This window comes from Pocillopora verrucosa, chromosome 1, assembly GCF_036669915.1.
Source record: "Pocillopora verrucosa isolate sample1 chromosome 1, ASM3666991v2, whole genome shotgun sequence".
Classification (NCBI taxonomy): Eukaryota; Metazoa; Cnidaria; class Anthozoa; order Scleractinia; family Pocilloporidae; genus Pocillopora; species Pocillopora verrucosa.
In genome coordinates this window covers 30,286,888-30,314,602 of record NC_089312.1, presented here as the reverse complement: position 1 = coordinate 30,314,602, position 27,715 = coordinate 30,286,888, and the positions used below count along the sequence as shown (strand labels likewise).

The 27,715-nt window shown below is 37.9% G+C and overlaps 1 protein-coding gene across 2 annotated transcripts; it reads left to right on the top strand.

Moving 5' to 3' along the window:
- The first annotated feature begins 5,170 nt into the window (after positions 1–5,170).
- Positions 5,171–24,486, top strand: LOC131788262 (zinc finger C3H1 domain-containing protein). 2 transcript variants are annotated; one of them, XM_066170714.1, is made up of 26 exons: positions 5,171–5,621; positions 7,260–8,292; positions 8,654–8,871; positions 9,729–9,809; positions 10,109–10,146; positions 10,331–10,354; positions 10,717–10,792; positions 11,174–11,349; positions 11,772–11,885; positions 12,488–12,679; positions 13,091–13,301; positions 13,842–13,965; positions 14,302–14,803; positions 15,318–15,773; positions 16,324–16,589; positions 17,241–17,792; positions 18,211–18,436; positions 19,253–19,805; positions 20,261–20,565; positions 21,118–21,374; positions 21,666–21,936; positions 22,266–22,366; positions 22,744–22,845; positions 23,113–23,152; positions 23,626–23,688; positions 23,796–24,486. In XM_066170714.1, the coding sequence occupies exons 1-26, from the start codon at positions 5,252–5,254 to the stop codon at positions 23,913–23,915; spliced, it is 6,471 nt and encodes a 2,156-aa protein (XP_066026811.1). In that variant the 5' UTR covers positions 5,171–5,251; the 3' UTR covers positions 23,916–24,486. The 2 variants fall into 2 exon arrangements, with proteins under 2 accessions (XP_066026811.1, XP_066026807.1); XM_066170710.1 differs by having other exon boundaries at positions 8,654–8,940.
- Positions 24,487–27,715: the final 3,229 nt, after the last annotated feature.

Sequence of the window (27,715 nt, the reverse complement as noted above, 5' to 3'; positions counted from 1 at the left end):
AAAAATTAGTCACAGCATATCGTGTGGCAGGGAAACAGTATTGGATCCTAGACGTGTTTATAGTTTTCTCGTTTGGGAAACTGGAAATTGCGCAGCAATTCATAGCTAGCTATAGCGACCCCACGGACTCATCCTCATGATGTGAGGCTGTTAAATCACTTGACCTAACAATATTTGCCTTCTTCATAGATCAGAAGTACTCTTTTGTCCTGCTGCGCCGTTCCTTGTCGTGTCCGATCCGCCTCAATTCCGTGATAAAGTGAAGAGGGATCAACAGAGGGGAAACGTAGAGGCGGTTATCAACTGCGGCAAGAAATTTCCGTCTTATTTGTGATGAACAACGACAGGCTCTTGAAAGCATAAATGCTATCACGGAAAACTTTGCTAGTTCAACTGACGCGCGAAAAATGTACTCTTTACCCGTATAACAATGCGATTTATATTTATGTCGAATAAGCGTTTGTTCACACCAGATTCAGGTGACACAGCCAGGTCTGTGGTAATGTTTAGCCTCAACAACCAAGCCTTTGTTTATAAGGAACATTTACAAAGAAAAGTTTTCTGTTGAGTTTGTTTGTCAGTGACGTAAGATCTTTATGGGCTACAACATTAATCTCAGTAAGTAGCTTGTTGGATTAACCGTAGATTAGGGGAGGCGTGCTCTGCACCACAACACTGCAAAACACATACCTATCCTGATTGTGATGTAAAACCGATTTGTACTAATCCAATGAGATTAGGAATGAACCCAACATTGTTTCAATCTTAATTCTTCTCACGATCTGTAACACTCAGTTATCCACAATTAAAATTAGTAAATCAAATTATCAAAAGCACTGATTTATTCCAGCGGACTCACTTTGGCGTGCTGTTGTGCACTAGGCTGGAGCTTCTGGAATGATACATCGGGTCCCAAACCTCTCATCTCCAGAGGGTTTTGTTAGAACTGAAATGCAATACAAAGTAGTCCGAAGGTAACGCTCAACTGCCTCAACTGCTCCACCGACGAATCGTTGTGACAAGAACGTAATTACCTCAGTGAAACTGCACAGCTAACACATGTTACTTATTGAAAGCCAATTAACTCGCAATTTGATGTTAATAAAGTTGTTATTTTTTCTTACGAAAATTTTGTGTGGTTAAGTAATGAGCTGATGCGACCTTCAAAGTGGCCTATGTGGTCATGAAAGAGGGGCATTAACTGATTGAACATTGGTCAACAATGCATTGATTGTGAGAAGCAGTTAAACATTTTACAAGCCATATTTTGGGCACGGCTTTCTAAGCCGGGGGTCAGACAAGAGTTCTTCGCATTCTATCTAACTTAAATGTCTGCTTCATTTTTGACCAAGTCCGGAATGGGCGGAAGAACAATTACAAACAGGGGAGAAAAAAGAATAAACCTCTTCAGTCTCCTGAAGGCAAGCCAAGGGTTCAAGAAGTTTGTTTTCATGTTTTAAGATACCAATTTGCACCACCGTTGGGTTTCTTTCGAAGAGGTTGATATCCAATTTAAATTAATCGATCGATTTAGTCTAGTTGTGAGGGAAACCACGGAATATTGATTTGAAAAGACAGAGAGACACACAAATGGACTCGATGAAATCCAAAGGCCGGAACGAGGTAGGGAAGCAAACTGAATCGGATCAAATTGAAAAAAATTCAAGAATACTTTTTGGCAAAGCACGCACCGAGATGAAGCTTATTTATTTTGAAAGTCAAATTAAATCCCTCGTTTCAATTATCTTTAATTTTGCTTTCATAAGTGAGAAGATATGTAACAAAATGTTATTTTCAAATTTCAGAAAATTTTAATCGCACCCGAATAGGGTTTACTGAGATAAAAATCGATCGCTTAATGAAGGTATGTCACAATTTCCAGAATGCTCTACCCCACATCTGTAGAGCATGTACTGGAGATATTTTTGGGTCTTTTAAAAGTATAGACAGGAAATCTAATTTTGGTCATTAGAGTTCCTTAACTATCAATCAAGCGTTATTCATGGAAAATAAGAACACTTATGAACCTGCAACTCGTCCATCTTCGAATACCCTGGGCGGCGCAGTAGTAGGTTGGCGACTAAATAGAATCTGCCGTAAATAAAATGCATTACTTCTGCGGTCAAAAATGTTTTGCCGCCGCCATGAAAGCTAATTATTTAATCAAGGAACAGAAAGAGAAAGTTAAAGGCACATTCCCTTCTCTGTATCTTGCTTATATCCATGACACTGTCGAAAGATTTCTGTTGCAATGACTCAGTAAGAGACATTGCAGAAACTCGAAGACAACAGTTCCATTTATTAACTCTTGAAAAACCTGAAGATCGAACTCTCGCTTAAATTTGAATATCCGACAATAATTTTCTTCTTCCTATGGGTGCCAGCGGCACACACAAGGAATCTTAAAAATCACATTTGCGTGTTCAGGTCCTAAAGCTATGTTTGATTTGTAGCTGGTTCTTTTTGTGGTCGTTGATAACTTCGGAACATCAATGTTATCTGGTTAAAAATGAGAAAGGAAAGCTCCAAATAATAGTTTACTGGAGTAGACAAAAATCAACAAAGTTTTCATGAGAAAATTATAGGGAGCTGAAGCGGAAAGATGGTGATCAATGAGATTTGTGTTGCGAATGACAAACCTTAAAATTCAAAGTTTAATTTCATAAGATTCTTCTATTGATTGTGAGTAAGCTCTTGCACATAATGTATAAATCTCACTCAAGGGCAACATGCAAAGGTAATTTTGTTGATGTGCGTTCTCTCACATTTTTTGAATTAATAAAGGGAGTGACACGATCAGATTGTAGAACTTTCTTTAATACTGACTGACTAGTTGGTTCTAATTTTGCGTGGGCCGAATCTTTATTTAATGCTGGTCAGTAAAGAGATGTTTATGAGTGTTTAAGTACTATCGAAGTGGTCTAGAATGAACTTTGAGCTTCGCCCATTCAGTTTACCCTCAAGAATATCAATTTATGACTGTTTTAAGTGTTATTTCCAATGTAAATTTCATGATGTTTCCGCCTTAGTCGTGCGGTTCGCCTGATAAACAAGACTAACATAACAACAACATGATATAAGAAAATGCTCACCACTCGGGAGAGCGTGAGTCCGCGGTTTCGATATCAGCTGTTCGAGTATAGTATATACCGAGTTAGATAATAAAATGTATTGTTATGTGTTAAAAAGTGGTAAACAAATAATATAATAAATGTTAATGTAAACTCTGCGAGTAACATGGCCAAACTAAGGAATGGCAAATTGATCGAGTACGTATCATCATACAGAGATTTGCAGAGAATCCTTAACCCTTGCAACAAAAAATTCATATGGAGCGTTTCTATATATCATTGACATAGGTAATAAGTAAATCGAGAAGTTTGTAGCCTTTTTCAGTGGTGTAGAAAGCTTCATCAAAAGAGTATGATTCTCTAAAATTCCTTTTCATTCGAACTGATCTGATGTGAATCACGGTTATTTCGAGAAAACAGACTGTGTTCTCAAGCCAATAGTTATCCAGTTAACGTCAAACTTCACTTCGGGTTTCTCAGCTTTCTAATTTACGGAAAGCACGAACTTGTAACTTTATGAAAATCATGTGGAGAATTTTGTTTAGAAGCAAGAATTTCCCGATATGTAAAACTCGACAGACATTCTTTGACGTAAATTGTCGTTTGGGCACGAAAGTTTTGAACATAACAGGCGTCCATCGCCATGGTTTGTTTTGAAAAGGAAACACTTACTGGTATTTGGCATTGTATCGTATCCTTATGCTCTTTCCATCTGACACCGGCACTTCTCGAAAGGTGGGGGAGGTCTTTGGGAAAGTCGTCATGATACACTATCCTCCCTTTTTCAAAGTATTTTCCCACAAGACAAAAGAGGCTTTCAGCCCACTCTGAAAAAAACCGAACGCCATTCTTGCTTCGCTTGAACTGAGTACTTCATAGAAAATGATATAGACCTGACGTTTAAAGTTAACAAATTTAATTTAAAACACTAAAATGAGGCCAGACGGTAAATAAAAGAGGAATTCTTTATGTAGATGTCGGATATTCTCAAACTAATTGCACTCAATCGGGCGTGGACACACGCTCAATAAGAGGAACACGAGTAAACGGATAAATAATTTCCGACCCCACCGGAGAACAGGCTGTGAGAAATTAAGCTTGTTGACAAAATACGAGATTATTTCAACTAATTAGCTTTGGACTATTTTAAAATTGGTCTTCAGCCCAGAGAACTTAACATGGAAAATTCGATCCGGTCAGAGTGCAAACGCCTCAGATGTCTGGGCACGTTCTCAGCTGGATGGAATGTAGTTCCCTCAGTGGATCCAATAACCCAAAGAGGAATTCTATTCAGTCTTGACTGCGTATTAAATTTAAACTCGTTGATGAGAAATAGCACAAAACTAGCACCTGGACGAGCTTCATTATAGCTTTATTAACCTTATAAACGGATAAGATCGATACAAACAATGCCGGTAACTCAGATTTGTTTTTGTTTTTGTTTTCTGAGCAATTTATCTAAGAGGGTCAAAAGGAAAAGTCAAGTTGTTGAAACGTCTGCAAAAAGATTGTCCTTTGGCCTGGATATCATCTTTGGTGCGCTGAAGGACTTAAAGTACATACAAGAGCCCTCCACTGTGATCCTAAGCTGTTCAAATGCCACCATAATTGTTAACTGTGGTGTCCCTTTTTCTTGGTTCTTTTCAGTTCGAAAAAGGAAAATTCATGGTGAAACTGTTTCCTGACGCAAGGCTTATGGCGAATAAAATGCCCGTCTTTGTCATCAAGGGTATCACCTATCCGAGTTACTAATACGCAATCTAACGTGATTCGCTGGCTGAGATCGAACGATGACGATACAAGATGATTGACAGCTTAGTAATGTCATCTGTAGTGTCACCTTATGAACGGTGACCCTCGCTTTTCTCATCAGATAGGAGTTAGTTCCCGTTGTAACAACTTGAGAAGAAAAGAGATTAAAGAAGAATCAACCAAACAAACAACGAGTGTTAGAGAATTTACTTCTAATAAAGCTAGGCAGGTTCGCCACTGTTTACAATTTCATTAAAAATATGAAGAGGTTTTTCTCTTACTAAACAATGTAGGAGACTGGAACCAAACTTGGTTTGCGGGGGGTTCTGGGATTAAGTTGCGGGGTGTGCAAAATGGCGGTGAAGGAATTCATGCATGGTCAAAGTTGAGAACAAAAATAACTGTGACTATAGTTCTTTTACAAAATTATGGCATCAGAGGATAGAGAATTAGAACTGGAGGACGGGGAAATAAACGATCTCGAAGATGGTGAAATAGACGAAGATGTACCTTCGGCAAGGGAATCAAATAACAACGATTTGTACCTCCTAACACATCGTCATGATCAGTACTCGACACGCGAGCAGTACTCGAGCGATAACCCATTTGAAACGAAGATTCGTGATTTTGGATTTCAACAATTTAATCCTCCACCTGATCGGTGGGAAACGCGAGGTGGATCTTTCGGCTCTTTTCGCGGAAGATTTTCTCGACAAAGAGGCCGGGGAAGAGGGAAAGTATTTCGCGGAAATGGACGAGAAAAGACTTATCCTACGAGAAGAGGAAATATGCGCAGACGTATCCTTTTAATCATTGAATTTTTTCTTTATGTGTGTGAGTGTGTTTGTTCCTTTTTGTCGTAAAAGGTGGGTACTCGAATTTATTACGATTTAAAGCTACATCACCTGACTGTGCAATGACGTATCAATCAATTAGGTCAGTTCCTCATTATGTGATTTTGGGATGCTGGGTTCCTTGCTCGTGAGATTGCTGTTTTTGGTGGAGATCGATTACAAAAAGGAATTGAAACTGAGAATAGAGAGTGTTGGAGTCCTTGAACAAAACAAAACAGAACAAATATTACACAAATACAAACCAGAAAACGTTTAATATTTTTGTTACTTGATAAATACTGATCACTATCATTATCAGAAATTGTGCCAATCCATTGATTACTTTCTGATTAGTTATCAGTTGTATCAATCATCAATAGGAAGCTTTTGCTTTCACAAATTTTTTTCAACAGATATGGAGACTGGTAGACCCCTTAGCGAATGCTTGACTTGTTACCACAAATGCTTGATTTCTCATTAAATGAAAAATGAATGAAGGGGGTATCTTTTTAAAGACATTGTGATGCTGCACCAGTGGAGGAAAATGAAAAAAAAAAATTTGGTTTTATCAACTGAGTTGATAATGTAATTGACCACAATTAAGAATTTCTAAAGGCAACATTTTGGGTATTAGCCCTTCATCAGTGAGAAAAATGAATGGCTTACACTCAAAACAACAGCTAAAGAAATTCTTTACAGCAGTAAACTTACATAATCAACTTATTTTATAAAGCCAAATTATGTTGCTCTCCCTAAACTGTAATGTATATAGTGGATGGGCAAAACTTTCCTTATTTCTAAATTGGCCTATTACAAAGTGCATATGATAACTTAGCAATATTTGAAAAATAAAAGACAAATTGTTCCTTTTTTTGAATTGGCTACCACTTTAAAAAATTTAGGAGCCTAGTGGCTATCAGAAAAAAAATTAATTTCACGCCCTGCAAGTATTTGTGCCTTGGGGGAAAGTAAAGTGAGAAGATGTCAGTTGCTTTTTGGAAACTGAAACATTATAGGATAAATTTGACTTAAACTGAAAATACGACAACTGAAGACTAACACTATGAAAACTGAAAGACAACAGATGATGGTGATCCATAATCTTATAAATATTTCTTAAAAACTGCGTAAACATTTGCTCAAAATAATACAAGGAACAGTTGGCTTGTCTCTTCTTGAAGTTAGTTCTTTAGGTACAGTATGTATGGCAAATTAATCATTTTTATCAGAAAAAAAAATTATTTTCCAATTCAAATTTCAGCTTGATTGAGTGATGTTATTTGTTGTCTGGGATTGTACTAATATCTATTAATCTAGATTGTAGAACAACTATGAATCAAACTAGTTTGAAACCACTTCACTTGTAAATTCATTTTAATTTGCTACACATGCATGATGTGCTTAATTGAGATTTACGTGTACATGTAGCGTTGTGTATGTTTCTTGTGTAATTTACATTAGTTCCTGTCTGTGATTGTGTATGTGTGCTATTGCTGTTGTACTGTTCCTCGGCCTTTGAAAGGATTGTTCTTTTGTTTCCAATATAACAGGGTCTTTCTCAACAACATATCTAGGTTTTTCTTAACAACACCACCTTATATAGCTTTTCTTCAAAGACCCAATTTACCTTATCCCTTGTCCATTGAGAGAGCAAGACCTGCATACCCTGATGAAAGATTACCTTCATATGCAGAGAGTGAAGGAGCAAGAATCATAACTCCACTTGAGACCAGACCACGATCACAACTCGAGGAAAGGAGGCAAATTTATTTGGATACTGATAGGCCAAGGCTGCCTCGTCCGTCACCTACAGAGAGACATGTACAAAGACTGCCTCTAATGGAGCTAGACGAGAAATCACAACCATTTCAGAGAGAGATGAAATCATCAGCTCCTGATGCCCATGAAGAACAACCTAGAAGAGTGCCATCCCCTTTTGATGAGGAATTTGATGATTATAGGATTCTACTACAACGTCATCGCCTGATTCAACAACAGCTTGCTGCCCTCGAGAATCAGGAAAACTCATCTGCGGGTGAAGACAATATCATTGATGACACTTTCATAGATATCCCTGTGGAGGATACAAAATCTGATTTGCCAATAGAAAATGAAAATGGCCATGAAAATTTTGAGAGTAGGGGACAGAATACTTTATATTTACCTGCTGATATGAATTTGCTACACATGGGAAGTGGTAACGAAATGGATGATATGGAGGGAGCCAGTGAGATATTAGATAGTGAACCAACTGCTGAACCAGCACAACCAAAACCATTTCTCCCTTTTAGAATAAAACCTCTTTACACCAGTGTGCCTTCAATCAAAGAATTAAGCCAGAAAGATCTGGAACAAAGGAAGGTTAAGGTGGAAGATTCAATTGTAGAGGAGAATAGTAGAGCCGATGACCTGGAAACTATGTCAAGAACTAGAGAGAGTGTACCAATGTCTAAGATAAGGAAAAATCGCAGGAAAAGAAAGAGAAAGGTATTTCAAGGATCAGTGCAAAATAATGTAAACAGTCAAAAGCCTAGAGCTGCTGGTTCTAATCAAGGCCCACATGTTGACCCTCATAATGAACTGGAGGCAAGACTTATGTCCCTTGCAGGAAGCTCTGTTCCAGTGGAGTCTAACAGGTGTGGTGTTTTTTTTTAAGACTTGCTTTTTTGTTTTGCTTTTTTTTTTTGCAGAAGTTAGGCTAAAATTGTTGCATAGTATGCAGAGGTTATTTTACTTAGTACATGCAGTCCAAGTACAAAACCTGTGATGATAATGTAAAGGTTTTTTCAAACCTCATGAAACAAAACTTGACAACAATCTAGGTTTGCATTTTAAGTTTGATTTTGAGAGCCTGTTTATACAAATTGACTCCTCAAATTTCTCTATGGTAGAAGTATCATATGAGTCAGATTCAACTGTTTATATGAGGATTTGGAGAATGTGTATTCAATGACTTTGAAACAGATTCTAGCTGTCTCTTTTTTATGTTTCTTCCAGGGAGGACATCAACAAGAAACAGGAGCGACGGGAAAGACTTAGGCAGTGGCAGGAAAAGATGAACACTGACAGGTTTTCTGACCAAAGGAATCAACAGGGAAACAAAGGGCGCAGTAAAAAGAAATTGACCAAATCTGTTAAAGGCAGGAGAAGAAGCTCTAGTGTAAAGTTGGCTGGAACTGAGATGGGAGGGGACAGAGATTCACCCTCAAAAGAAGGTGATCCTGCTTTGTTTGAAAACGATGATTACTTTGAGATACCTATGGATTTGGAGAGTGACTCAACAGGTACATATACCTTGGATGATTCATAGTAAAGGTGTGAATCTCAGATTAATGGTGTGACTGTCTCGGTAAGGTAACTGTAAGACTCTAGTTTGAAGTTAATGTATCGGCAACATGAGCAGAAGTCACCATCAGAATTAAAGTACATCTTCTGCTTTGGGAGCCAATTTGTTATCTTCTTCAACCAGGAAAGGTCTTTTTAAGGCTACCTTCTCTTCAACATTGACATCCCACAAATGTGTATGTGTTACTGATTTAATTCCTTCAGAACTGCAACCAGTTTGACTTCTTCTTTCCTCTGTTTTTGTATTGATTTTTTGTAATCTAAAACAAAGGAAACCAGTTTACAAAATTTTTAGTCAAAGAAAAATGTGAATCTTGACAAAAGTACCACACAGATGTGAATTAGTGAACAAGTAGGTTAAAAGCACTGCCATGGCAATCTTAGGGGAAGTGCTTCATTCTGAATGATGTACCACTGACTTTTTAAACCCTTTAACTTTAAATTTGAGGAGTAATAGATCACAGATGATGTCTAATTGTGATGATAACAAAAAAGTGGCACACAAGGTGCAGCAGGTTATGTCTCTGATGTTCCTGTCAAATTTTGACTTCTTCTCGGACTGATTACAGTACAGACACTGCAGCATGCAATCTATTTTATTGATTTGATTAAAATGCAAAATGTTGTTGATGATGACATTATATATGTACTTTTCCATCTGTTCAGCTTCTCATATTAAAAAATTTAATTCATTTTTGTGAATAAATTTCCATTCAACCCCCTACAGATGGCCCAGCTCTTCCATTAATAGATGAACCAGCAGAAGATTTTCCCCCACCACCCCCACCCTTAGCTGGTGGAGAATCAGGTAGTTGCTCAATTTAAAGCTGACATTATGTATGATATGTGATTGTGCTTTAGGTTTTAAATCTTCACCTGGGCATAACTGATTCTTTAGATGATCATGAAATACAAAGAAGGAAACTGCTGATGTGTGTGTATGTGTGAGCTGACAGCAGTACTTTGTACCACAGGATATCTTTACTTTAATAGAGACAGTTTATTACTTGACATGTGTTGATTTCATATATCATGTGAAGAGTTAATTTTAAGATTTTTTTTAAGTTGTTAAAAGGGAATTTTCTTGTTCTGATCTCATGACAACAGCTTCTCTTTATGTGGATCCTGGGCAGTCATCACTTATGGTGAGTTTTTCTACACTGAGTGTGGAATTGTAAGATTATGAGTATGTATCATGTTAATCTTGCATGTCCATTATTAGTGTTTTGTTTGTTCATTTGTTATTGAGCCAGCTTATGTTAAGTCAATTGCCCTCTTTTCAAATTCCTCTGTCCTCACATTCTTAAATTTTATTACTCCTGTTTACAGATGTACCCAACAGGATATTTCCAGGTAAGTTCTTGGTTTTTTCTTGACTGACACAAAACATAGAGAATGTAAATCTTGAATATGAAGAGCATACTGTCTAAAAGGACAGAAACAGTATATTTTATCCCTGCACTTAACTTAATCCCCAGGAATTTTTTTTTGTACTGAACTTGGGGTAATTATTATTGCAGTTTGTTATTTAGTGGGCTTTTCTTTCTCCAGGGACTTATTTTGATTTTCAGATCAACTAAACCCTTCAAATAAGTGAAAATTAAAACTTGCAAAATTTTTATACTATATGTCACATTTATACCCCCTCTGTTAAAAAAAAGAAACTTGAGGAATTCTGGGAATTCATTTTCTACAAATGACTTCTTTCCCAACAGAACTATGCTGACTGGTTTGCTGGTTCAGCTCCATTAATGGCAGCAGGCCATGAGGACCAACACTTTCAATATCAAGGTCTGTAAATATTCTTGCAAATCCTGTTGTCCATCAGGCACCTCTCTCCAGTGAGTAACTTATCTTGACTTTTGGGTTGGTTATGATCCATACTCTATTTTGAAACTCTTTGAACTTGAGCTACTTTGCATTTTTGGGAACAATCTTCCTTGTTTGGCCATTAATTTCAAGTTTCAACCTCTATTAATATGGTAGTGGACAGTCCTTTTTTTCCACTTTGTTAGGTGTCAGTTTTTCCTTAAGTGTTTGTTTTTAACCTCTTATAGTATGTGTTGACAATAATAGAGCCAAAAAAAACCTAAATTGAAATGATTTTCAAAGCATGAGTGTACTTCTCATGCAGAAGGTTTGAAGTAAAGTGTGTAATAAACTTTCTTGTAGAATTTTTGGGCAAGGAGTCACATCCATTAGAGGTCGAAAGCACCAAGGAGCTGCCACAGGTTGATAGTAGGGATGTTTCAAGTCAAGACAATTCAGATGAGGATGATGAAGTTGCCCTCAGGGAACAGCTGCTAAAATCTTTAGCAGTAAAAAGGAAGGCTAAAATTGATGCTGGGGTAAAACATATTTCATTAATTTATGCATCTATCAATTTGAATTGATAAAGGCAACCCCTGAACTTGAACTTTTGAGGATTGGTTTGCCTAAATTCCTGCTCCCTGGGGCAAAAGTTGTGTTAAAATGCAACAAAGATCTCATGCTGCTCCTAGTAGAGACTTGTGGTACATGATTTTTACACTTGAGCACTGTAACCATGCTATGCTACCACATTGTGTACTATGTACTTTTTCATATTAAGTACCGTGAAGAAGCTTGCCAATATACAACAAATATTTTTTACAGTGTACTCTTTTTGGGTGCTATACATTTACCTTTAAAAGGATGTATTTATACCAATGACCCGGTAAGTTTAGGAATATTACCAATGTCAGCAGGTTAAATTTTCCTTAAAAGAGGCATTTTCTTCATGTGTTTGTAGAAGGGGGAAGAATCTGTCAAGAATGGGTCAGGTTCTAAGAGTCAAAGCCCAAAGGCATCAAAAATAACAACAAACACTGTAAAACAAGTAAAACAGCAACAGGATTCCAGACAGGTATTATGATCATATCTCTTAATGGATGAATTTGTGTTTTCCTAATTTGTTCTTATTGTGTCTATTCAATGTTACAACATTGGCAGTGCCTTTGCAATGCAAGGGCATTGCCATCAAATTTTGCTTAATTTTTGCCAATTTTCTTTTGTTTTCATCCCTCCCTTCATCTCACATTTTGGGAACTATACTTTTCATACACTAGTTTCTTTTCTTTTTTAATTGTAGTGTGCATGCAGGTTTGTCTGAGTTTAATTGCCATGGTGACTTTGTAGCCATTAAGGAGGTTGCTGCCTTGTTTTGTTCCTACCTTTATGGCACCTACCCATCAATACTTCTGCCTATGTTTTTAAAGTGAAACATATTTTATGCATGCTTACAAAGACATTAATCATGATCCACTCAAACATAGCAGGGCTATAGTAAGAGGCTTTGAACCCTCATAAATGTCAAATAATGATAAAAATGTTGTCTTCTACAACTTATACTCCATACTTACATGTAACTGTAAGGCTTTGTGTAACAGGTGAACAATTAAAGAAAATGAGAACTTATGTTGAAAATGTGTATCATTTTTATGTTTCTCTTCTTCTATGTGGATGTAGGTGGCATTTGTTGCTCCTCCTAAACATGACCCTGTGGTAATTAAGCTAGGAGAGGATTCTGACAGTGATGAATCTGATGCATCTGATACAGAATCTGTCAAAAAATCTGCCCCAAACAAGAAAAAATCTGTCGGTGGAGGCTTATTTGGAGGACTGGAAATGATGATTAAGGAAGCCAGGAAGTCTGCTGAGGTAAAAAAAACTATTGATTTTTATTAGCACCTTAAGCTTTTGTTCTTTGTTTCTATGGGTTTGGGTTGGCACAATAACAGTGATTTGGTTTGCACGTTCAACTATGTTGAGTGTAAGTCAATGTATCACAAGTAGTATTTCCTTCTCCCAGTTCCAAATGGGCACCAGCAAAATACAAGAATGTGACCTACAGTGAAGTTTATTCCATCTTGGTGAATAGCCTTTGTAATTGTCTCTTCTTGCATTAGAGACATGACTGAGTTCTTGCAGCTATGTGAGTCAGTCTTGTATGAAAAAACTCACTTCACCAATTTGATGGCATATAAAATTATGGGGCAACTTTAGTGGTCTGCCCGTTGGTTTGCGCCTGGCTCAGGATACTTTTTTTAACTGTCACTTTTCCATTTCAAGGCCTCTAAAGTGAAAGCAACAGAAAAATCACATGCTGGTGAAGGAACACAGAAAGGAAAAACAGACCATGTGTCACCAGAACCAACCACTCCAGATGCAATGGCTCACATGCCAGAGCAAATGAAGACAGAGTACAAAAGACTGAAGGAACAACTAGCCTTGCATGAGAGTAAAACAAGACAGCCACTTACTACTGTTAATCAGGAAAAAGGTAACTGTAATAATGTGAAACCCAATTCAACTTCATTTAATACTCAAAGAATCAAAAGTAAGCTAAAGTAAAAAGGAGGTAGGTGTTTGCCTAGTGTTATTAATAGTTAAATTACAACAAGTTGAAAGGGTTTCAAGCAAATAACAAAGACTAAGCAAACCTGTGATAATATCCCCATGCAGAGAAGATTTTGGTTGTTGGGTTGTTATGTGCACTATATTTTTATGTATGTAACTTTCTGCTGATCACATGTACAGAGTTTGAGGTGACTATAACTTGACTGGCTTGAATTTGAGTTTTGATATCTGAAATCAATCTTTTCCAAAAATGCAGACTAGCCTCATTGAGTAAAGGTAATTGTAAACAAATTTGATAGAGAGGCTTGCTTGTAACATTAATGCAGAACATAAAAACCACATTTTGTTTTAAGAGGCTGACAACTAGACCTGCCTATCTTTTCTTCAACATTAATGCAGAACATAAAAGCCACATTTTGTTTTAAGAGGCTGACAACTAGACCTGCCTATCTCTTCTTCATAGAAGCCATGTCACTACCTGTAACACCTGAAAATGAAGAAAGAAATGAAATAAAAGAGGATGACAGTCATTTGAAAGAACTACACAGTTATGTCACTGGTTGTGAAGAGAATCTTGCTAAACATAAGTAAGTTGTTATCTCAAAATCAGTTGTGGTGTTGATACATGGGGGTAGTTTGTATACATGAATTTGTAATGATTTATTCCTTTAACCCTTTCAGTCCCAAGATATGAGAGCTTTCCTTTCTCCGTTGACCATTGCTGAGAATTTGGTGTCATAACAAGCCAATGACTCATTGTTGATGATTCTATTATCACTAATTTAATAAGAAAAATCTACTGATCCGCTCTGAACATGAAAGGATTAAAGGCACTGTAAAAAATACCCTTTTAAAGCCCTGTCAAGCAAGCTTGAGCCAAGGGCAGATTCTTACAAGAATATACGTTATCTTTTTTTTCATAGGAAGGTTATCCAGAAAGAAAAGGTCACTCTGAATAAACTGTTGAGTGAGCTTCTTCAGAGAAAGCATTCTCTTGCGGCTCAAGAGGAAAATGTGCGAAAACTTCAAAAGGAACTTGAGGCTGCTCAGAAAGTTAGTCTTGCCAATAAGATTTTTATGAATAAGCTCAGATCAAGGACAAAGCTGGTCAAAGATAGACTTGGCAAGAGACAAATTGCTTCAAGTAGCTTTGAAGAGGAACTCCTCAGAGCCAAAAGTATTATTTCAGCAGTGAAAAGGAAAATGCCCATGGCAGGGGAAGCAGGGTCTGGGCGAAATAGCCCTCAAGTGGAATTGCTGGGCAATGTCAGCAATGAAAACCAGAAATTCACAATTAGTCCAGCTGCTGCTTGGGAGATCAAAAACTCACTAGAGGCTAAACTTGAAAAACTGTCCACCTTCACAAAACAGGAAATAACAGTGAAGAGAAAACTTGATGTCAGTGAATCATCCTCAGAAGGAATTGTGAGTTCCTGAATATTGTTATTTTGAATTTGTGTTACAACAATAATTATTGTGTTTATTGTTAGTGAAGTAATGTTTGCTTCAGATGTGGAGGTATTGAAGTTTTTGTATTTGCCTCGTTGGAACTGACATGTGATACTGCTTCAAGTTATTGAACACCCTTTATTTTTAGATAAGGCATCTATTATTTTATACAGATACTTATTCAATAGCTTCACTAATTTCCTTTTCCCTAAAAGGTTGAATTAATCAAATTGAAAACTACCTAGTACAAGTTATTCATCTTCATGTACCAAATTTAAAAAAAGGCATAAAAATAACAAAAAATCAACCACTTAATGGAAATTAGTCTACCTCATTTGTAGGTAGTTATGAGTAATTTGTCATAGTCTGTATACTGTATGAGTCTATAGACGTACAGTAGAAGTCCACATTTTACATCATAGAGGGGTAATTCTGTTTATCTGTCTTGGTGTATTGTTATTCATCATGCTTTCTTTCTCCCTCCGTTTAGTTGGCCAAGAAAGCAAAGCAAGTACTCAAAACACCTCAGGGAAGTCCAGCAAATTCAGCAACCAATACTCCAAAAAAATCACCTGTGGCAGAACGTATTGCTCAGGAAAAAGCCAGGTTGAGAAAACTTGAGCACGAGCTTTCTGAAAAACTCAAACAGTTTGGAAGAGAACGCGAAGGAGACAGAGACTCTGCTTTAAAGGCATCAGGAGAAGTACTTCAGAATATCACAGACAGTTCTGATGCCAAGGTAATTGAGATAAAGGAGAAGAAACCTAAAGCTGGCACAAGTTGCGATAATACAAGTCATCATGAGTCACAGGGACAAGGTTTTGATTCAAGGGGAGCAAGTGGTCAGTTTCTCCCAGAGGCCACACCTTTTAAAGATGGCAAAACACCAACAATATTTGCGTTGGACATAACTAACCAGCAATTGGAACACGTGAGAAAATTGCAGGTAAATGATTTAGTTTTAAATGTCTGTTCTGATTAATTTAGGTGGAGTCACATATTGGTAAAGTGCCTCAAGAACTGTAAATGAACACACAATTGGTACATTACCTGTGATCAAAGGTTACCTAATTGTTTCAAGAAAGGGATTTCAGTATGTATCAGCCCTAGATAGTGTTAGGTATTTCTTGCCCATGTATCATTATTTTTTACTTGTTACATTGGAATAATGATCTAAGTTCATTCACATAGTATTATGAGTTCCATGGTTCCGTACAGTGGCACGGGAAGATGATTTGCTCATATAGTATTGTTGTACGGTACATTTGTCTCTCAATTTGATCACTTCTTATGTGGATCTTGTCATTTTGACTATGTAATGCTAGTCTTCCTCAGACATTGTGTTCTACTACTTAGGTACCACAGTCCTTCATGCTTATGCTTATCTAGTTGCCTCATTAAGACTAGACTTATGTAATTCATATTCAGTTACCCGCATCACAAATGCTACCTAGAAAAACGCTAATACACTGATGTTTCTTGTTTTTTTTAATCAGGCTGAAAAGGAAAAGATAGGTCCTCAGTTTCCTGCTTGCACTCTTAATATCCCACTGACAGCGGATAAGCGTTCCAGCCACTGTGTTTGCTTACCCTTTGGCTATGAGCTTAAAAGTTTAGTTAGCGAGCAGGACAACTTGACAAAGGGGGAGGAAAGAAGCACTGAATTAGCAGCTGGAGAGATCAGAAGAAGAAATGATTATGAAGTGGCTCCTCTGCCCTTTGGAAAATACCGCAGTAAATTGTTGCACTTCAAGTCATACAGGTGAAACCTCAAACATCGCAATTATTTCCCAAATAAACAAACAGATTAAGATAGGCAAAGCCAAGGTAAAAAGTCTCAAATTTTCTAACGGCTGGAATTTTTCTCCCTCATTAGATACGTGGTATGGTTATCTACAAACCGAAATTTTTAAATCTATTTCGTGATTAGACACTTACCTGCACTTGTGGGAAGAAACTGAAAAAAATATCACGAGGGGTTCATATACCTATTGTAAATTTGTTGTAAAACACCAGTGAATTTCTATTTACAGGTATACGTTGCGTTGTTTGGAAAACTATTTCGGGAATATTGTTAATTGTGGTGACAATCACAAAGTTGCTTATTTCTTGACCCTTAAAATAGAAGTACGTTTGAATGGTTTAGGTACCCTTTGGAATGTTAAAACTTGATAAGCGGTAAATTTTGTCTCCTGTACTTTTTAATGGTGGAGATGAAAAAAGTTGGTTTCGAGAGCATACACACATTTAATTAAAGAGGAATAATTATGTGTTGGGGCTTGTTCTGTCGAGCCGCTGACGAAAAATTGACTGAGTTTTACTGAAGCGTCTTGTACGTTTTGATACGATATTTGTAAGGGCCACCAAAGGGACATTAACTACCAGCGGTCAAACCGAGGTTTTGTTTTTTCAGGTTGAGCCCGTATTTCAGACTCAAAGATGAACTTTCCCTTACTTCTTTAACATTCTCCAATAAATTGGATCCTACATGGCCTCTTTGCAACTTTGACTTGCAAGGCAAATGTAATGACGATGACTGTAAATTCCAACACTTTGTCAAATGCAAGATGTCACAAGAAGAAATACTTCAGGATTTGGCGGCTTACAATCCAAACCTCACTGCAGATTTTAAAGATGTGAAGGAGATGCAAGAGAATGTTGAATCTTTTACAAAGGCTTTCGCAAAGCAATATCAAGACAAAATGTCGTGGGACGAAATTTGTATTTTATTGGTTAATGATGTGAGGAAGAGTAGGAAAGAAAATGGACCTTTTAACATCTGCCTTCAACCACGCACTTGGAAGCTTCAAAAGACTGATAAGAAAAAGATTGAATATGAGGATGAAGCAGTAGTTTCTGATATAGGGAAGGGAATAAATTTTACCAACAGAGATAAAGTTCACGGTGTAGCATCCAAAAACAGCAAGTCTGTAGGACATCAATTGAGGGTTTCTGGCGAGGAAAGGTGAGTAACAGATAGATGTACTGTATTTTGTTGTAAGGACAAACAGGTACACTTTAGTCATTACAGGTATGAGCATGCTGTAGGTTTCAATTAATTCTGGTAAAACACCTGTTAACTACTGTTGTTTGAACTGTTTTTTTTTTCTGTATTCCATGCCATCAAATTTTAGTGCCTAAGGAAAGAGAGCATCTTTACCCAAAATGTATTTGTGTTAAGCATATACACTTTTACACCATGTATTTCATGCAAAAAGGCCAGCCAACATTTCTAGCTTTGGCTGGAAAAAGGTGTTTACCCCTTTTGGGGTTATGACAGCGGTAAGCTCTTTTAGACAGGGACGTTTTCTTTGGGTTCTTTAAGTAAATGTAGCTTGGTCTGTCTAGGAAATTTTGATTAACCATCATCTTCCCTTTTGTAGTCAAGAAATACGCTACTTTTCGGAGGAGTACGACAACATTGAATCTCTCGAAACATCGTTAGAAAATTCTCCTGGTGATGTGGCTCTATGGCTCAAGTTAGCAAGGCTGAAACTTCATCAAAGCAACAGCACTGCTGAAGGGGAAGAGGAGGACACTTACAACAATAATGTTATGCAGGCACTCAGTACACTTTCCAGAGGATTGGAGGAAAATAATCAGTCAGAGGTATGACAATGAGCTGTAAATGATTAGTACGTACTTAAGATCTGCTGTTAACCCTCTGACCCCTAAGAGTGACTAGCTTCTAATTTCTCCTTACAGTATCATCCCTGAATCAAACATTACGTTATCGAGAGTAAAGGAAATGATCACCAACTTAAAAGGCCCTTGCTTGTTAAACAAATTATCCTTGTCAGTGCCTTAGGAAAGTTATAGAGAACAGTCTGGAGAATATGCACCTAACCCAAAGCAACCTGTATATTTTGTAGTACACTGTAGTTTGGACTGTGTGCACATTCTGAGGTTACCTAACACAGGTATTAATAGTTATTGTACAAAACTGAGACGGAGGCAGTCAACAAAATAATGCGACCTGCGAAAATGAATTGTTTTTTAATGTGTTTCTAGTTTCCTGATTTCATTATTTATGTGATTACAATTGTACCTGCGTTTATTTAGTGACACCATAGAATTTACAACTTTGCCCTTTCATTTTTTAATTTTGTAATTTTAGACTACTGTGTTTTGTAAACAATCATCCATAGTTCCTTTCTGCCCACGGAGTTTACAAGTATTCACACGTGTGCAGAGATTAGAATATGCTTTTCTACATGTACTGAGTATGTGTCAACAGTAATTAGACTTCAATGAGGCCTTTCTTCACAGCTCGGCATCCTGGGTAAAACCCCACCTAAACAACAATTACACAGGAAATGATTGCTTTCGGTTATTTTTCTCGACTTTTCTGATCGGACTGGATTGTCATCTGTTTTATGGAAAGCAGTGAAAACTTTGCTCCATATGTCTTTGTTTTTCCTGTAGGAGTTATGGTTAGAGTACTTGGAGTTATATTCTTCACAGAGCAGTAGAGAGGAGCTCAACGAGATCTGTGACCAAGCTGTGGAGTTTTCTCCCACCTACAGTGTTTGGTGGAAGTATTTGGAGTATTCGCGAACGTACATTGATAAGAGGAATGTTTGTATACGTCTTATCTCTTTTCTGACATTAAATCCCATTGATCCAGTGGAGCTTCGTTCTCACTTTATCCTGGAAACATTGCTTTACCTCGTTCAACTAGAACTCTATTCTGGACATTACGCGTCAGCTGTACTTGTGTTCAAATCGGCTCTAACTAAGAAAACTCACGATCATGGTGATGTTCCAGAATTGTCCAGCTTTCTGTTGGCCTCAGACTATTGTTGTGCTTGGTTAGGATATATACATGTGGTTGAATTCCACCGTCTTCCTTCCCCATGGTTTGATCCTAGTCGTGGTGAACCTTCCAAGATGGTGACAAAGGAAAACTTTGTTTTCCCGTGGAAACCATCGCAGCAATCGAGAGCCCCTGGAAAGAAGTTACGGGTGTTGTTTCAAGGTAGAATAGTGTCTCTATCCTGTAACCGTTTCCTTACGCCTAAGTGGTTGTCCGACGTATCCTTAAAAATGCGCGATTCAGAAGAGAGACGGAAATGCCAAATGCCTCAGAATATCCAGATCTTTGTAGTGAGAGGATAAACTGTGCATCGTTTCAATAGTCCTCCACCTTGCCATACACTTATCCTGTACTTACAAAGATATTTCAATGAACCCAGTTGGTAATTAAAAATGTATGGAAGTAGTCAGATCAGGTAGCCATTAATTTTCACCCGAACGGTGAAATAATTCCTGTACCGGAACCTGCCAATAGTTAAGTTGTCATCCGTGTTGGAGAGATAACACGTATTGTAGGAATATTTTCGACAATTTTAAAAGTTGTAAAATTGTTCTGATCTAGGAGTTAGATTCAGTGAGTAACAATGCTTGCTAATTTCCTTTCTCTTCCTTTACCAGATGCATTGAAAGCTTGTGGTGAAGTAGCAAAACCTCCCGTTGACAAATTTGCCATTTGCCTTCCACTTTACAAGAACCTCATTGCTTTGGAGAGAGCATATGGAAGAGTTGACTCTGCCAGAGAAATCTGTCGCCATCTGCTAAAGGACCATCCAACTTCAGTGATGCTGTGGCAGTGTCTTGCAGCACTTGAAGACTCGCCGGAGAAGGGTGGACATGCAGAACAGGTGTGCATAGAGGCGCTGGAAAAGTGTGGAGCCAATGCTGAGTTGTCTTACAGTGCAGCACGCTTTTACCTTCAGCAGGTCAGTCAACTGTCCAGAGTACTGTAACCTTTTGGTGCTTACATAACCTGTGTCAAATATTAAACTAGACAATTGCTGCAAGATGAGCTCTCTCTGTGAATGACTCATAACTGGGTGGTCCCCCAAAGATCCTTCTCTGAATACACTATCATCTGTAACAGTGTGTGGCGGGTTTTCCCTTCTATTCCAAATGTGAACATATTAGTTTGAATTTCATTCACTCTCTATGATCTCACTTGCTGCTAAGGCTTAGATTAAAGGGTTCGGTGTCAACCTGCCAGGGTCAAGTTTAAGCACAAACTTCAACAGCTTTGATAGTTTTTTTGTGGTTTTTGTTGTTGTTTTTAACGAAGGTGTTATTCTTGTTGGCTATTAAAGAAAAATTAACCACGGACCCCTTTTTCTACTGCTTTACTTGCATAAAAATCCAGTTACGTTACCTTGGGAGAGAACGAGCCAGACCGAAGTGATGTAAAAGCTTCTTTAGTGTTAAGGCGGTTTTTTTTTTATTTATATTGGCTCTCACCTTGTTTTGAAAAACAAAATCAACAGAACGAAGTCCAGAAGGCCGTATCAGTTCTCATCAAGAGTGTTCGTAACAAGTTTGCGGCGAAGAAAGAATCACAAGGATGCGAGGTACAAAGCTTGGCTGCTGTTTCTGCAGAGGACCAGGCTGGTGATCCTGTTGCGTTGTATCGTCGACTCCTATCCCTGCCCCTCCCTTATGACTACAAGTGTCCACCTCTGTTGCCAGGAGTTGACCCACAAAGTCTGGGCAGTGAAAAGGTCTTTCTCTGGTTATCTTATTGGTAAGTTATTGAAATGCATGCAAATTGAGAACTGCTATCTGAGCTCAGCGCATTTTTGAATTGATCATTGAAAGTTACGTGTATCTGCACAGGTATTGCGTCACTTACTACTCTATGACTGGCATAGGAAATTGTCACCACTTCCTCGGCCAATCAGAAGCAAAACTAAAACTAATGGTGATCTTTTTTAACTCGTGTTTCTCCCCACTAATGCCCATCAAATAGATTTACTCTTTGTAAATAATTGGCTCCCTAAGGCTTACGACTTGATGTTCCCTTTCAAACTGCCAGCTTGTTACTAGAGATTGCTCCTCCACCAAATACTTTATGGGGTAACTTAACTCCCGAGGCAGCATTTGAAACTGCAGTGCATAGCCCTCTACCCAGACACGATGTGCAGGTACTGTGGACTGAGTACCTGTTCTATCAGAGATCCAAAGCGTTACATGACAGACACTCCATGGACGAGTTGGTTAACAGATGTTTAATGTCTGTGAGTACCAGCAGTTCTCTGCCTCATTCTTCAAGCGCTGTCTGGCGGGATTACAGATTTCACAATCAGGTGAGTTCATACTTTGAAATACGTCTTTGATGTACGTGTCTATTTAGATAAATGAATGTCGAATAGTTTGTTTCATGACCGCGACGTTTGGACAACTTAACCGCTAGTCTTCCGTAGGAATTCTATATCTAAGGGAACCCTTAGGTACAAGCTCTACCGGAATTGTGATGGTGGGAATGTTAACAATAGTATAAGTAAAGGTTCTCCTTAATCTTGCTAAAATGCGTTCATAAAATTTGAATGGTCAGTTGGTCGGTCAGTTGTAGAAGACAGAACTTAATAACGCGCTGTATGAAAGGTAGTTGTTATTGTTGCTACTAATTTTGCAGATAATCAGTTTGTCTTTGAGCTGCCATCCACAGTCATCCTGGTCATCCTTATTTCAAAATTACTTGAGGATTTTTCCTGGGAATGTTATGTTAGCCCTACGGTACGTCTATCTATGTATAATATACAAACTTGCTATTTATGAACCAAATTTTTCTTGGGAGCGCCCTTGAGGTTTAAACCAGGAACTATATTGTAAATGTCTATGCATGTCGGAATGCATTGCCGTTAGTTTGATTTTCGTTCAAAAATGCGTTAAAGTTCTATTTCCAGAAGAAATAAACGCGCAGAATTTCCTCACAATTTTGATATATAATTCAACAAACATGGTGCACAGATGCACAGATGCACAGATGCACCAGACAACCGACAATAAACTACATGCAGTCTAAAATTTCATGTGTGGCAGCAGGAAGGGTGAATTACTCGCCTGATTGTTCGAGTTATATGTTTTATATTGTTGTTTGTTAATTTTTTCAGGGCTTGTCAGCATGAGGTAGAGAGTAAAAATTACGACCAAGCAAAAAGGATCAGTGCATCTTTCCTCTCAAGCAATCCTTACAGTATAAGCATGTGGAAAGTGTACCATTCGCATCTGTTTAATCTGCTTTAAAACGGAGAGTTTTTATGAGCTTATTGTTAGGATTGTAAGGAACCGCGGTAGAAAAAATTATTTTGCATTCTCTGTCAAATGTAGAACATTGTTTGGGTTTCGTAGATAGTTTTTACCCCTTTTTTTTTCTTTAAAAGGACTGTACCAGGTAATTTATCATATAAACACAGATTTAAATGACTGTTTCTTCCTTGCATTGTGTGTGTTTTTTTTCTCTTTTTTTTCCATTGCAACAGTGCCATTTCCCTTGAGCTACAAAGGAATTGTAACAAGGAGGTAAGTCGTTTTATTTAGTTGAGTACATGTATTTGATCAGAAACCTTGTTCTATTGCAATTCCTGAATTCCCAGGCAATCTTCTTTTCCTTAGGAATACTCGTTGTTTAGTAACGAGACGCCGTGTTTGCTTCCTACTGCATTTAGGGATTTCAACGTTCAGCTAAGATTCACTGAAATTTTAAGGCACTGTGGTCTAAAATCGTGTGCACTCGAGCCAACTAGCCCATGCAGCTGGAGCGTAGCCATGGTAAGTAGCGACTACGAGTAACCTGCGATGGACTAGTTTCCCATCCAAGGAGAATAGGAAAACTCTTAGTCGCTGCATACGACAAAAACTTGGATAGGCTCCGGCCGGCCACTTGGCTCGGGTAGAGACGTAACCCTTCATTGCTTTATGCGACGTAAACTGTCCTAAATGTGGACTTTTTGTTGGGTGAAAGTTTGCTTTCCTCAGTCGTCTGTGTTTTTTAGGCGCGCAAGATGTACCATCAGGCCGCAGAAATTTTACCATTTGCCGCAACTATCTGGAAAGATGTAAAGTTGACTTAAAGTTGTTTGCTCTTTGTTGTTTGTGGATTGTTTGTGTGTAGTTTTCTCAGAGTTTGAATTCAAGGTTTCATTTTCCTCTTTTACTCTCACAGTTTTTGATGTTTGAACTTGCCCGAGGTGGCGATGGATCTGCCGTTCAAGAGATTCTAGCCAAGAGCCGACAAATCGGTGTCAAAGTTGAGGAATTTTTGAACACACTTTTGGGTAAATGAGTGCTCGTGTTCTTTTCGATAAAGGTGATCGTTTGAAAACGAAACGAAAAATCTTAGTTCAAGGAAAATGTGGTAAACGTGACAAGGTGTACAGTTTTGTACCGGCTCCGTTTCGGACACCATCAAGGTTAAAAATGTAAATGGACTGTCGTTTTTTATTGTTGGGTTAAATTTGGATTTCAGTAAGCTGCAGAAAGGTAAGGTACATGATTTTCCCGCCACAACAGCAGGACTGAAAAACCAAAGGAATCATTTGATTTAAGGCAAAGTATTTGTTCACTCACGATGATTGTTATTTATATAGTAGAAAATTATATATTTTTTGCATTTTTTCAAAACTTTTCTATATGCATTTTGGTTTCTAGAACAACCAGCTTTCGAATATGATTTCAGGCAGGGAGGGTATTTCTCAGACAAAGCCCGAACACTGGCAGCTGTTACTACTAGTTGCCGCGAATGATAATTTCAGGCGATACAACTGTCTTCGGTAGCCAATGAGTTGATTATCTTTTTGACAAATCACCGTATTTCTTAGTTATATTTTTAATTTATTAAAAGAAACAGGAACAGATCATTTTTGTATTGATTCGTTCGTCTTTGTCTATGTTATGCATACGTGTTTTATTTTCGTGTGTTTGTTGTGCAGGCCACCCATGGCTTGTTACTGAGAAACTTGCTTTGTTTTCGAGTGTCGTGATCATTTGTTCTCATCCTTCGCCGGATGTTTCAGTTTTGTTTCTTCTTTTGGTCCTATGTTTTTGTTTCGCGTTTTAAACTTTAGAGGAGGCGATGGTAGGTAGTCAGTCGGTCAATCTGCTGGTCAGTTGGTGTGTCTGTCTGCCCGTCAGTTAGAGGATCGTTCATACAGTCAGTCACTCGTCAGCCAACTTTCTAGCCTCTCTTCGTTCAGCCATGCCGTTAGGCAGTAAGTCGGAGAGACAGATAGTCAGATGAGTAGTCAGTCAGATGATTAGCCAGCCAGATGAGTAGTCAGTCAGATGATTAGCCAGCCAGATGAGTAGTCAGTCAGATGATTAGCCAGCCAGACGGGTAATCAGTCAGTGAATCAGTCAGTCATGCAGTCAATGAGTCTGTCAGCCAGTCTGCTGGTGCGTTCTTCAGTCATTGTAAGTTTTAAGAAGGAAAATTACGCTAGTTCTTTATCTCATTTGGTGTCTTACTCATGTCAAAGTTTACTTGTTTTTCACTTCACCGTTACAGACCTCTGTTTATATCGTGTTGTATTAACTCGTAAATTTCCCTTCCTTTTACCATCCGATTCTGCTCTACTACTCAATCGATCCTTCATCACAAAGGGTAGCGTGTTTATGTAATGTTTTCTAGGGTGTTCATGAGAAAATGAGAGAGAGAGAGAGAGAAGGGAGACAGTTGTGTGACTGTTGGGTGTTTTGGCGTGTTGTTGCTTCGTTTTTCTCTGTAGGACTCTCGGAGCAGATTAACGAAGCTAATGAGAACAAAGTTACGTTTACAAGACAGCCTACATACACTGCATACAGTGTGTGCTTCGAAGGCTAATATTGTATGTGGAATCGAGACCGATTAAAAGAATGGCTTACATGCCTAACAGAGCAAGGAAATGGAAACAAGACCTTTAACACCTTAAAGGGTACAATTATAGCCTTACCCTTAACGAGATCGGATTAAAACCTCGAATTCACCGAGGTTGCAAAGAAGACTTCTCAAACTTGGTGCTTTTCACACTGGTCCTTTTTTAGCGACGAGTGCAGATGTAATTTTGTAAGTGGGACAAACAAGCGTTTGGTCGAGGCAAAAGAGTTATTTATTGTATAGTGCGTTCGTCGGTTAACCTTTCAACTCCCAAGTTCTGCTTTGAAATTCTCCATTCTAGCTGTTATACTTTTTCATGTGTAGTAGTTAAGAGAATTACACCTTAAATCTTCCTGTTCACATTCACCTTTTGAATGGTTATGTATTGACATTTTAAGGATAAGTTACATGTTACACTTGTGGGAGCTGAAGGGTTAAGTACTTTGAAACTGAGAAAGATTTAAATGGGATGCAAAACGAGAAATAAGAAGAACAGGTGTAAGGAAAAAACAATTTAGCTCCAAAGGCGTTACCACGGTTACACTGAGAAATAGAATAGTTACAATGCGGTATTGCCTCTAGATTGAAATATAAGAGAAAAAAGTAGGAAAGGGGCACAAGCTTCCTTTCTGCCTCCATTTTTTTCGTATTTACTGTTTGTTTGTTTCTCGTTTGCTTTTTAACTGGTACAGTTTCTGGGATGAACTTCATTTAATATTAAAACCTTTGTCAACTTACTTTACTTATGTGAAGGATGTACGATACGAAAATCGTGATATGTGAATATGGTGCGTCTGGTAGAATTCTCGCTTATTTCATCTGAGGTTCATTGTGTTTTTTACTCATTTTAATTAAGGTTGACCACGTAACTCATTCTACTAGAAGTAAAAAAAAATACTATTTTACTTTTAACGTATGCCTACTTTTCAATATTTCTGTTGCGTAATTTTTTGTATCACTTAAATTTGTTAATTAAAACTGGTTGCAGTAATTGTGTCTCAGCGTGTGTTTTAGCGCGAGAACTATGAGCAAGACCCGGCAGTTCCTGAACCTTATTTAATATCCCGTGAATCTCTCTTTTCCAACAGATGAGCTATGTTGCTATTGCCCAGTTAGCTTTAATCATTAGCTCGAATGAGGACCTTCAGCCCGAATACCGAGCCGAGATTCAGCTTGGTTATTACAACCGAGCTGGACGAAAAAAAATCTTTTTCAAGCAATTCCAATTGGGAATTATTTTGTCGGATTACTGAGGTATCGATCGCAAAAATATCTCGGCAACATCAACAACAACAAACATATATATATATATTTTTTTTTTTTTTTTTTTTTTTTTAAACCAAAACTGTTGGGTGAGATTTAGATGACTGAGAGAACTATTTTGAGCAGGTGCCTATAATCACTGATAATTGGTGCCGTTGTTTTTTGTTTTTTGTTTTTACAATATTTAGGTGAAGACACTCGGGTTGGCCTCATTGTGACCCAAAACCTGTGTTCTTTCAGAGATTTCACCTGAGAATTTTTTTGTCTTATATCGCAATAATACCATCCAGCTGATGAGCCTGTTCATTCTCATATGTTGTTTGTAATATAATACATAGGGATCACAAGGAGAAGTAACATTTGGATAACTTCTGGGGGTTAAAGGGTAAATACGGTTCTCGATGTACTACAAGCAATAAATATTCGGCCTCCAGGTGAAACATGACAACTGAACAATCGGCATCTGTCGAAAGCAGTGTCCTCCGCTCACAATTCCTTTGTCAGTGGAATCCACGATTGACAAGTTCGTGACAATCGTTAATAGTTGTGTTTAAGGGAACATTAAAGGATTTTTGAACCATTAAACATCAGTTGACTAGTGGTAATCGGATCCTATCCACAGCTTGCACCTGCGACGTAAAGTTAAACGTTGTTCACTCGCAATTAGCGAGCCAATCGACTTCATAAACTTCAGCGAAATTAAAAACATAACCGCGGGTGATTAGCAACGGTAGTGTTTATACAATGCCATCAGTTGAAGCTTTGATTAAATTTTGATCCAGTCATCACTCATACGCCGTCATCTTTGAAAGCAATGGTCGAATTTTGAAAAGATTTTAATCGTAGAATAAATAAGGTATTCTTTATACAATATGCCGCCTTTGACGTAATAATCGGTAGCACAAAAAGCCATTCAAACAACTAGCATAAAATTGACTCAAAGGATGATATTGAAACACTGTGCATTT

Bases quoted from the DNA above. Each gene is read 5' to 3' on its own strand.
- LOC131788262 (XM_066170710.1), top strand. From the start codon at position 5,252: ATGGCATCAGAGGATAGAGAATTAGAACTGGAGGACGGGGAAATAAAC. The intron at 11,350-11,771 runs GTAAAACATATT...ATGTGTTTGTAG, and splicing joins AGGCTAAAATTGATGCTGGG to AAGGGGGAAGAATCTGTCAA. The intron at 17,793-18,210 runs GTGAGTAACAGA...TCCCTTTTGTAG, and splicing joins AGGGTTTCTGGCGAGGAAAG to TCAAGAAATACGCTACTTTT.